General features: G+C 39.6%; 1 protein-coding gene across 2 annotated transcripts in view; it reads right to left on the minus strand.

The window, feature by feature from the left end:
* PAX9 (paired box 9) overlaps positions 1–11499 on the minus strand; it is a 33335-nt gene extending 21836 nt beyond the window's left edge. Inside the window, exons 1-3 of one of the 2 annotated variants that reach the window (XM_044272712.1) lie at positions 11379–11499; positions 10480–11094; positions 5753–5883 (exon numbers count right to left, since the gene is read on the minus strand). In XM_044272712.1, the coding sequence (XP_044128647.1) occupies positions 5753–5883; positions 10480–11094; positions 11379–11382 (750 nt within the window). In that variant the 5' untranslated portion in view covers positions 11383–11499. Of the gene's footprint in view, positions 1–5752; positions 5884–10479; positions 11142–11378 lie in introns of those variants that run through there. The other variant, XM_044272711.1, reaches the window with a different exon arrangement.
* Positions 11500–12527: the final 1028 nt, after the last annotated feature.

Below are 12527 nucleotides of genomic sequence, written 5' to 3' on the forward strand. Positions count from 1 at the left end.
GCTCCTATAAACGTATCGATAAATTGCTAACTGAGGAGTACCCTTTCCAAAGGGATGCGTCCCTACACAGTCTGACGTCGGCAGTGTGATACTATGCATTACCCTGATGGCAAATTGTTTATAAATTTGTAGTAGGAATAACAGAGGAAAGACACAATACAGAGCTCTTAGAAAGAAATACTGTGAAATGTTATATTATGGGCGATATAACTATTTACTAATACAGAAGAAAGGACATGTTCTTTTGTAGCGCAGAGCAGCCTCGCATGGAGAACAACGGGGGTGCAGATCCTATGCGGCTGCCTGACAGTTTTTTGGCTCGAAATCCACACTGAATTGTGTATGCAGAAGCTGCCGTGTGAATGGTCCATAAGGGTAAATGTGCACGTTTAGGATTTATGTGCGACAATCCGCGTCAATTGGTGCAGATTTTCTGCATGCTGATTTTTCTCTCCCCGTTGATATGAATGGAGAAAATCCGATCAGAAAAAAATAAAATAAATTGACATGCTGCGGGTTTTAAAATCCGCACCGCAGGTCAAAATCTGCATCGTATACATGAGAATTTAAAATTCTCATAAAATACAATGTGCAATTCTGATCGTGTGCATTTAGCCTTATTGTTTGCTTCCAGAGAATAAGAATCTGTCCTGGACGTGCACCTGCTGTATGCCACATAACTAGGACTAAACCCTGAACACCGCCATTCGATGACAGCAAGCAGAGATCTTGCAAACTGCAAGGAACAGATGCAGAAAGCAACTTTCCGAACTGTACTATACAATGAGTACGCTCTGCTACAGGTTTTGCAGATTGATGTATTCTATTGCAATCCTCCACCAGGGAAGTTACCAGTCACCCGGTTAAATAATAAAATACGGTAAAAGTTTGTCTTTCATTTCTCAAATGTCTTCTATTAATTTGCAGCTAATTACAGTATTAAACAGATGTGAACGCAGTGTGCCAAGTATAACCATTGCCTCTTCTGCGTCTGCACGCAGAACCCTCTGGATTCTTAACCCTTCAGGCACCACAACCCGGCTTGGCTACTGCAATGAAGCAGATGGATGACATCATTGACCAACAATATGGACTGGTCTGTTCTACCTACATGATCAATGCAGGCCTGAAGCTGGCCATAAGGCCCTATGCACACAACCATAACAAAAAGAAAAATCTGCAGCAATTCCATTGCGTGAGGACTTCTTGACGTGATTTTTTATTTTTTTGCCACCAATCCTTGTATGTCCTCATGACAACATAACGCCTCTGGGACAAAAAATGGTGCCTTCACATGCAGCAGATTTTGTTGCAGAAACTTCTACTAAATCTGCAGCGTGTGAAGGCATCCGAATAGTCTACTCTGACTATGAATGGTCTCTATGGGAGGCATCTGTGATGACCGTGACCTATTACAAGGTAAAGGCGTATTACAAATGTTCCTTCCCGATAATTGCCTGCTTGTCAGTGGAGGTGAGGAGCTGTATTTACACACAATCTCCTCCACTGTATTGGAATGAGTGATGGCTACTCCCATCGCTCATCCTCATACAGATTCACTTTTTCTGGCCAGCATCATTTTGCTTCTTCCTCCTTTTTCACGGGCAGATGATCAGGAATGGGCGTTTGTTCCCGATAATTGCCCAATGTAAACCTGTCTAAACTGCTGTATAGAAGATCACGGCAGAGATTACAGAGCGAAATGTATCTCCAGAAAAAGACCTGACACAAATATACAGCTGGAAGCAGATCCTATAGGTGTGATAACATGGTCACCAATGTCCTTCAACACAAATGAGTCTGGAGGTCTCTGGAAGCAGGGATCCAGGGAACACTACAGTAGGCCTCCAAAGGAACGCTACTCACAGATCTACAGATACAGACAGACCATACGTGACCTGTGGGGCTCTTGGAGGGAGAGAGGCCCTAGTCAAGACTGGTCTCATCTCTGCTACTACTGGATGGTGAGAACTTGTGTAGAGCTTCCTTCTCCATAAGCAATGTCCTCAAACAAGGCAGGGGGAATCAGCACAAGGATGTTGGAGTACCAGGCCCTCTGTCCTCGCTGGTATTACCCAACACCAAGGGTTTGGCCGCATGTGGTGGATTTTGCCATGATTCCACATATTTTCGCTGCAGATCTGCCATTGATCTCACCTTGTGCATTGCAAATTATGAAATTCACACCAAAATCCACACTGCAGGTCAATCTTTACTGCAAATGTGTTACACAGATCTGGTCATCTCTCCTCCACTTTGTTTCTACTGTAAAATGCTGCAGATTTTCCACACGTAATTCTGCTCCAGAAAATACGCTGCATTTACACCATATGTAAACATAATGTAAGGGAGCAAGGCATGCAATGGCCTCCTCCCTCTATGTGTAAACAGGGATGCCCAACCTGCAGCCCTCCAGCTGTTGTAACACTACAACTCCCACCATGCTCTGCTGTAGGCATGCTTAGAGTTGTATTTTTGCAACAGCTGGAGGGCTGCAGGTTGGGCATCCCTGATCTAATGTTTAGATCTATCCTTCTGATATTATCTTAAAACCATTCCCTACCACGATCCTAGCCACTTCTATGCATCTCATCGCCTCAATTATAAACAGGAGTCGCGTAAGAAATCTTAAGGAACGGCTGCTGGCTCCATAGGATAATGGTTCTGCAGAGGTGATTACACAGATGACATCTTCATGAAAAAGCCTTTGGACCGACAGTCTGTACTTTGGCATAATTCATGTGAGCTCCTATAGAGTTAACGTAGTGCGCAAAAGCAGCAATTTAACAAAATTCAGCTCTGCTACATGCGGTTACCTGCAAACATAGCGATTGCCAAGGATATAACTAGTTTAAATTGTGGGCATCATGTAAAAAAAATAAAAAAAAACTTCAATAAAGCCACAGGCACAGTGCTTACAATCTGGTCAGCCATGAAGAGGTTAATGTGCTACCTGGGTGAACCGGCCAGATGTGCGCTGTTTTTGTAGTCAATTTTCTATATTTGAACTATGGTTCAGTTTTTCCCTTTTCTATTCATTTCTGTGCAGTGTTTCAAATGTGGTCAAATGCAATTTACTCCATGAAACCGAAATCTGATTCGTTACGGTTTTTTATTTACTGCCCATGCAGGGCCATGGCGGTTTTCAATATTCTACCCGTTGCCCTTAGGGCTCATGCACACGACCGTATGTAATTTGCGGTCCGCAAAAAAATGGATGACACCTGTGTGCATTCCGTATTTTGCGGAACGGAACAGCTGGCCCTTTATAGAACTGTACTATCCTCCGTATGAGCGTATTTCCATTCCGCAAAAAAATAGAACATCACCTATTATTATCCGCATTAAGGACCAGTATAGTATCCTTGTCCTTGATGTAGACAATAATAGGTCATGTTCTATTTTTTGGGCAGAACGGAAATGCAGACATACGGAAACAGAATGTATACGGAGTAACTTCCGTTTTTTTTGCGGACCTATTGAAATGAATGGTTCTGCATACGGTCCGCAATTTTTTTTTTACGGACATGGAGCCCTTAGGAAGAGAGACACCATGCCCATCAGAAATATCGGACTGTAGCTGTCATCTGAGCCCAGCAATGCACTGCTCACTGGTATCCACAAACCCAGAATTTAGCTTTAGACCTAAATAGAGAAGAAAACCTTCTGTACGGTGACCATTAGGTAGATCTTAAATGTACAGCCACATGGGGCGGATTTTCCTGCATCCAGGCCCATGTTACACACAGTTGTCCTGATAGCTCATCCTGTGCACTGCAATTCATTTCTACAGCAGAAAATCTGCGTCCTATCTGCAGAATGTTAACCCCCCAGCTGTGAAATGTCATTTCCTGCTCATTGGGGCACCATATATCATCAGTGTTGGCCAAGTGGCAGCCGGGTCTGACAGGGGGAGAAATCACAGACTCCGGGAGTAACAGGATCGGGGCTGGTGACACAGCTGGTAGATGTAGTGCACAGGTCCAGCCTCCATAGACTGACCATGGCAGACAGGGAACATACAGCACGATTTGACATCCGACATCACAACTGATGATGAATATGGACGATCCTAAACGATGCGATTAGCTCTGGCTTCAGTTTCCCTCTAGTGCAGGGATTGGCAACTTTCTGTGAAACTACAACTCCCAGCATGCACATTTTCTTGGCTGCTCTTGTAACTCCCATATAAGTGAAATGAGGATTCTGGGAGTTATAGTTTCACAGCAGCTGATGTGCTGGAGGTTGCTGATCCCTGCTGTAATGTATTGTGCATCAAGACTGGAGGTTTACCTGATATATGTGAAGGGGCACTAAAAAGACTTGTATATATATATAGATAGATAGATAGATAGATAAAAGATATGTGATAGATATATGAGATAGATATGAGATAGATAATATATATGTGATAGATATGAGATAGATAGATCGATATGATATAGATATTAGATAAATAGATAGATAGATATCAGGAAAATAGATAGATTTGGCAGCATAAAAAAATGTATCTGCAGTTGCTCAGTAGAGCACAAAAACATTCATTTAGAGGTAACACTTCAACTCAAGTGAAAAATTTAATAGAAGGTTCACAATTTTTATTTTTTATTTTCACTTGAGTTGGAGTGTTACTTTTAATTGTATATTTTTATTAGAGAGAAGGGAAAAATAAAGAAATTAGAAGGATAACATCAGATAGATTAGATAGATAAATATTAGATACATAGATAGCTATTAGATAGACAGATATTAGATAGATGGATAGATAGATAGATAGATAGATAGATAGATAGATAGATAGATAGATATTAGATACATAGATAGATATTAGATACATAGATAGATATTAGATACATAGATAGATAGATATTAGATACATAGATAGATAGATATTAGATACATAGATAGATAGATATTAGATACATAGATAGATAGATATTAGATACATAGATAGATATTAGATACATAGATAGCTATTAGATAGATAGATATTAGATAGACAGATAGATAGATATAGATATACTGCAGGAAATCTTCCAAATCTATCTCCCTTGGCTCAGTGCTGTCTGATTTCCCCCCACAGTGTAATAATAATAATATAATAGAACACAGTATTACTCCTGGATTATCTCTCTAGTTTGCTTCATGCATTTCAGTCCATTGCTGCTCTTCAGTATTGATATATTCTGGGGCTGTATGACTCCATTACTATATAGCAAAATGGTTTTAATTAACAAAAAAATGCAAACCATCCATAGAATTCACCGATGTGTTATTGTATCTTCTTCCGAACATATACACAGGGTAATATTCCAGCAGTCACACAGAGGGGCAGTGTACACTGCCAGGGGCACCATATCACCCCGGCAGTTATGTGGAGGAGCCCTATATGTCTCCTTATAGTCGCAGCCCTGTGTGTGTATATATATATATATATATATATATATATATTCACATATTCAACTTAACAATCGCAGAGTAATGATACTACAATGTGTACAAATACCGACAACAATAATACAAATAATCGCATCTTGTGGAGGATGAAACAAGGTCCAGGAATGGCTGCAGCCCTCACTATGCTGCTTGCTGTCTGTGTGTAATACATCTATAAAACCAAAGCTAGCAACCAGTTAATAAAAAAAGCTGCACATTATTTTCTATGTCCGATCGAAAAGCAACTGTATCTTCATATAAATCAACCCGAAAGCTAATGTCAGACCATCCAGCTGTAGGTACTGGGGGCACTTACCTGGCTGTACTTCACCTCCTGGTCTAGGGAGCCTTTCTCCAGTCCATTGATCATGTGCTGTGTGGACTGGAAGCCATTTCTGCTCAGACTGCTCCATTCTTCTATTTTAGGACTGTGGTAGGGAGAAGTGTCTGGGGACAGAGGAGCAGCACGGTCACTGGGGCTGATAGAGACCCCTTCACAAACACAGAGACATAGGTAGGTAGATATAGGTGAATAATTACATAGATAGAATTGCAACAAAATTCGGCTCTGCTACATCTGTGCGCACATTCATGTTAATAATTATGGTGCAACATTTTGAAGATCCGCACAAATAAGGAAACATAATGCTACATACATATGGAAATATATCTTCATAAAGACAGTAAAAAAAAAAAAAACCACACCAAACATTTCCAAAATATATTGTAAAAACCCCATTATATCATAGGCCATTATATATCATTATATATAAACAATACAACAGAGGGGAGGGGGGGGGGGGAGTGCTCAAGGCAGATTATTTATTCTTAAAATAGTTAATCTAATATATTTATATGTTTATCCATCCATCTATTTATGTATGTATGTATCTGATCTATTTCATTTAACTATCCCCTATCTGATATATTAATATCCATCATTCATATCGATCTGATATCTCTCTGTCGGATATATCTGTATTTTCCGAATAGATTGATCACCAGATCTATCTGTCTATCTATCTAATCCATTTGTATGATATATTTATATCTAATATATCTATCTCATATATCCATCTCGGATAGATTTATATTTATATAATATATCGATCTATATACTATCTTATCTAATTGTATCCAATATATGGATGTGACTATATATATATATATATATATATATATATATATATATATATATATATATATATATATATATATATATATATATTGTGAAAATCTACCGGCAGCACCACTAATGAAAAAAGTGGGTGCAGGGTCCGAGCACGGTAATTGGAGCTTACCCACTAATGGACAATGGAAAAAAATCGGACAGCACTCCAGACGGTTTCTTCAGTAAAGCAAGTGTCTTTAATCACCCATGTGGTGGCAGCAAAAAAGCAACGTTTCGGCTCTACATGAGCCTTTCTCAAGGCTTGAGAAAGGCTCATGTAGAGCCGAAACGTTGCTTTTTTGCTGCCACCACATGGGTGATTAAAGACACTTGCTTTACTGAAGAAACCGTCTGGAGTGCTGTCCGATTTTTTTCCATTATATATATATATATATATATATATATATATATATATATATATATATATATATATATATTATCTTATAAATCGATCTGATCTCTGAAATACATAAATGTGGTGGTATAGCTCTCCTGGAATATTTTATGGGCCCTTTCTGGATGATCGCCCCTCTCCTGGATGATGGGCCCTTTCTGGATGATCGCCCCTATCCTGGATGATGGGCCCTTTCTGGATGATCGCCCCTCTCCTGGATGATGGGCCCTTTCTGGATGATCGCCCCCTCTCTGGATGATCGCCCCTCTCCTGGATCATCGGCCCCTCTCCTGGATGATCGCCCCCCTCCCCACCTATACTCACAGGCTCTGGGATCAGGTAATAAACCCTTGCGGTAAGTGCAGCCCTTCTGCTGAGTGTGTATCTTGGCTTTCAGTCTCCTGCTCTCCCCAATGTGTGAAATTCATAGAGGCAAATAAAATGGAGGTTACTATGTTTTCAGTGTAAATGGAAATGCGGCTTTTTTTGTGGATTTTAGGATAATGCGGAAGAATTGCAATAATTAGCCGCAGTCATTAATCCCAGGGCCCATTAATCCCAGCTTGTGACAGCACACCACTGCTCATTCCCATCTCGGAAGAAAATGGATTTTTCTACAAGAAAAATATTCTGCAGCCCGAAAAAGTGGTGAAATCAAGTGCGGCCTGTGTTTGAAGAAAGGATTAAATATGGAAAATACTTAGAATTCCAGAATTTGTCAGAAATGTTTATTTTACAGTGAGGGGGGAACAAAACTTTCCAGAGTCAAACTCACAATGTAGTCAAAGCTGGAAGATCTGTCATTCTGGATTGTAAGGAGAAAGGGTCTGGAAAAGTGGTGTGACAGCAAATGTCCCTCACCCACACACCCTGCAGACAGCTGGGCAGAACCATGGACGATAATATATAGAGTTATTATTTATAATGTTTATTATTATGTGACCCCGAGTGACCCTAAATGCAATGTGTATGGGCTCAAATCATTAAAAGACTCTAACTTCCACTTCAAATTATCTTAATTATACAGGATGTAATATCAGCTGCAATCCAAATTATTTTTCTTATATTTTTTTCATATAGATTGTAAATAAAAATATATTTTGCTAAGTATTTAATATATTAATAAATTTGTCATATTATTACACATTTATTTCATATATTTTTATATTTTTCATATATTTCATGTATTAAAAAAGATGTCATATTAATCCATATTTTATATTTATTTCATATATATTGTAAATAAAAATATAACAATAAAAATAAACAAAACCTATCAATATGTTTGATAGGTTTTGTTTATTTTTATATTTTTATGCATCTTATTGTATTTGTTACAATGATAGGTTATATATTCTTCTTATATTTTGTATTTTCTAGACTATTTTTTTGTTCTCGTTACATTTTTGGTGCACAGATTCGCTCCCTTGTCTGTGTCTGACTCTTTATACTCGGCCTCTACTTTACTATCCAGATGTCTGTCCAATCTATGTATAAAGTGAGAAGTCCCCTCTCCCCTGCGGTCACCCTGCCCTAATAACAACCAGTTCACACTTTCCCCACCAGAAAGAGCTGTCCCCGAGTCAGAAGCAATGCTGTGTCCAATAAATTAGCAATTTGCTCACAAAGAACAAGCTAATGGCCTGAGCATTGCAGGGCAGACCCCTGTACAGGGCTCAGGAATCTTTTCCCCAAAATCTGAGACATAGAGGAACAACTCCAGACAGTTCCCTTGGAGGCCTGACTGCCAATGTGGTGTTAATAAGAGAGGAAACCATTAGAGGGATCTACAAACATTCCCAATTTGTAATCTAATTCTCCAATGTTAGGCCAATTCAGGAAATGGTAATCTGTGGATATTTCTAGGGCAGTCTCTATAGGGAAGCAGATAAAGCACTTTGTCTCATTAGGCCAGGAGCTGAAGCTGGGAGAGCTGGGCCTTTACTGGTTTCTTACTGGGGTATCAATAGGAGTCCCTGTATGGGGGAGCAGAGGAGTCCAGGGAAATAAGCAGAAAATGAGTCTCTAGGTGAAGGGCAGATCTCCTCCTGTACACATTATGCCCAGAGGTTGTACTCTGTGCCTCAGAATGAAACCAATTATCTGACATTTGAACTTCCTGTCTGGGTAAATTTAGTCTGATTGCACAAACTAAAGAAGTGAAACTTTTCCCTAATTTCCAGCAGGCACAGGGCTGATGACACAGACCTGCTCTCAAGTGAGAAGCTGGGGACTGCACTTCTTCAGCCTTCAGCTCTATTAGAGCTGATCTCCCTTATATACAGTTTTCTCAGCATGTCTACAAGTATTAGGTGGAGAAGCTGCACAGGAGCTGGGGCTGCTACCAGCCAGGGGCATCCTCATACCCTGCCACATGTGTCTACAGGCTACAGACTAGATTAGTGATGGCAGGAAGAAGGCTGTATGGTACATGTCTTCTAAATACTAATAATACATACAAAATAAATAAAAATATATAAATATATATATATATATATATATATGCACACATATATATATATATATATATATATATATATATATATATACACACACACACATACACACACACTGTAAATAGAAAGACAGATAGATAATATATAGAGATAGATAGATAATAGATAGATTATTAGATAGATGATTGATTGACTGATTGGTTGAGAGATGATAGATACATAGATAGATAGATAGATAGATAGATAGATAGACAGACAGACAAATGCTAAATGGCAGTACAAGGGGAAAAAAAACAAAGGGACTAGACTATTTCTCAATGGCTAAAAATGCTAAAAGATGGCACACTCTATGCAAAAAATAGATAGATAGATAGATAGATAGATAGGATAGAATAGATATACATAGAAAATTAGAGGACAAATTATAAATGGACAAATGGATAGTTAGATGAGAAATGCATATGACAGAAATCATGTTTAGAAAAGTACTCGGATGTGTAGTACATTTTAGAATGCTCAGATTTTTATTTTCAGATTTCTAATATCTTTAATATTTGCACATGCCTTGTTTTTGTTTAGCGTCTGCTGTATCATAACATTTTTATATTTTAAGATTATTTTGTTTATTATTGTATAACTATTGTTATAAATACATATGAAAATTCATGAATTTATTCTCACTGTTGCACAGGTAAATCATTTCTAATTGTGTATCACTATAATGCAAAAGTAATAAATTCTTTAAAAGAAATTAAAATACAAATAGTTAACCACGTCTATTCTAATGTATTCTGTCTGCTCTCTGTTCTCCTCTACCTATATATATATACACACACACATATATATATATATATATATATATACTATATATATATATATATATATATATATATATATATATATATATATATATATATATATATATATATATATATATAGAGAGAGAGAGAGAGTTTATGTATGGATTATTAGTATTATTGATCAGGCTAGTAAGAATATAATGGGATCTGTGAGCCGCTTACCTTGATCTGTGATCGACCTAATCCCAAGGATGTCGGTGACAGAATGCGATGAGGGCCAGGTCCGGGGCATTGCCATGCAGGGCATGCCAGGCGGTGTGGGCACCTTGGCTCCTGCAGCCATGGGGTTGGTGTAGGAGTAGATGTGGTTGTACTGCAGAGCTGAGGCGGCTGTCTGGTGGTGATGCTGTTTGTGGGAGTCATAGTGACTTTGCTGGGACAGATTTCCAATTTTATTTCTAAGGATCCGGCTGATAGAACTGACTGAGGGCACATTGTACTTGTCACACACCCCATCAGCCAGGAGCCTGTCCCTAATTTCCCAGGCAAAGATCCCAGGGTCCCTCTGCTTATAGGTCCTGATGTGTTTGACCACAGTCGGGGTGGTCACCCGAGGTTTGCTGCCACCAATGGCTCCTGGAAGGATGGATCCAGTCTCATTGTAGCGAGCCAGAATCTTGCTGACACATCCATGGGAAACCCTCAGTTGTCGACTGATGTCACAAGGCCTGATCCCAAGTTGAGCCAGCTCCACAATCCTTAACCTGATGGCATTGGGTAAGGGTCTTCCATTCACAAACACCCCTCCTAGCTGGTTGACTTCTCCAAAGGCAGGTTCTGTGGACAGATGCATGCAGACCTAGCATTAGTTCTGGGTATGTGATCAGCAAAGCTTTTCTCACCTCATTAGCAGTGAATAGGTTCCTCTCCCCTCCAGACATGAATTTAGGGCAATGGAACATCTACCCAAGTGCAAGGAGAAGCTTCCAGCAGTGAGTACTGATTGCCTCTGCTAATGATCCCTACCTTGCAGCTAGGACAGGAACAGGTCAGTAGTTTAGACAGGGCATGCATAGGAGGAAGACTTGACAGCTATGTGCATGAGGATCTGAGCCACTTACCCATGGCTGAGGTCAGGGTTCCCCTCTGGATCCAGGTGCAGGACCTGACAGGAGCAGGCCAGATAGATCCAGGCTGCACACTTCTGCTTGGCGGCAGGGATGGAGAATTCAAGGTGAATAGGAAGACCCTTCCTTTTCTTGGTGCAACAGAGTAAGTTCTGTATTTCGCTCTAATAGCAACGTGGGCTGGGCAGGGCAGGCTGCACTGTCACTGAGGAGAGGCACTCCTACCGGGGGCAGGCTGCACTGTCACTGAGGAGAGGCACTCCTACCGGGGGCAGGCTGCACTGTCACTGAGGAGAGGCACTCCTACCGGGGGCAGGCTGCACTGTCACTGAGGAGAGGCACTCCTACCGGGGGCAGGCGGGGGACAATGCCCACATGCTATTGGGCCTCTGCAGTGACAGGCAGGAGGCTGCTGGCCGCGCCGCTCTCTGCTGAGTCTGCACCTGGACTACTGATTACAGGATAGTCACCTCTCACATGCGGTAAGTCCCGAGCACACTGCAAGGCAGGGGCTCAGTGCCAGGGAGAACCAGCTGCTTGCCAGGAGATAGAGCTCTCATATCTAATTATGTATAATCTCTATGTATCTATTCATCATCTATCCATCTATCTAATTATCTAATAATCCAAGATGAATATATAAATAGATAGATATAGCATATATACAAGATAGATGGACGTATAGATAGAAAGATACTAGATGGATAGATAGATATTAGATAGATAGATAGATCGATCGATAGATAGCTCGATAGATAGATAGATATATCTCTAATATCTAATTATCAATCTCTATGCATCTATCCATCTTTCAACTATCATATCTATCTATCTAATAATTTAAGATGAATATATAAATAGATAGACAGATAATAGATAAATATAAGATGTATACAAGATAGATGGATGTATAGATAGAAAGATACTAGATGTATGTATAGATGATAGATAGATACATAGAGATTGATACATAATTAGATATGAGATATATATCTATTATATCTAATTATCTAATAATCTAAGATAGATATATAAATAGATCGACAGATAATAGATAGATATAAGATGTATACAAGATAGATGGATGTATAGATAGAAAGATACTAGATGTATGTATAGATGATAGATAGATACATAGAGATT

The sequence above is a fragment of the Bufo gargarizans genome, chromosome 11 (assembly GCF_014858855.1).
Source record: "Bufo gargarizans isolate SCDJY-AF-19 chromosome 11, ASM1485885v1, whole genome shotgun sequence".
Classification (NCBI taxonomy): domain Eukaryota; kingdom Metazoa; phylum Chordata; class Amphibia; order Anura; family Bufonidae; genus Bufo; species Bufo gargarizans.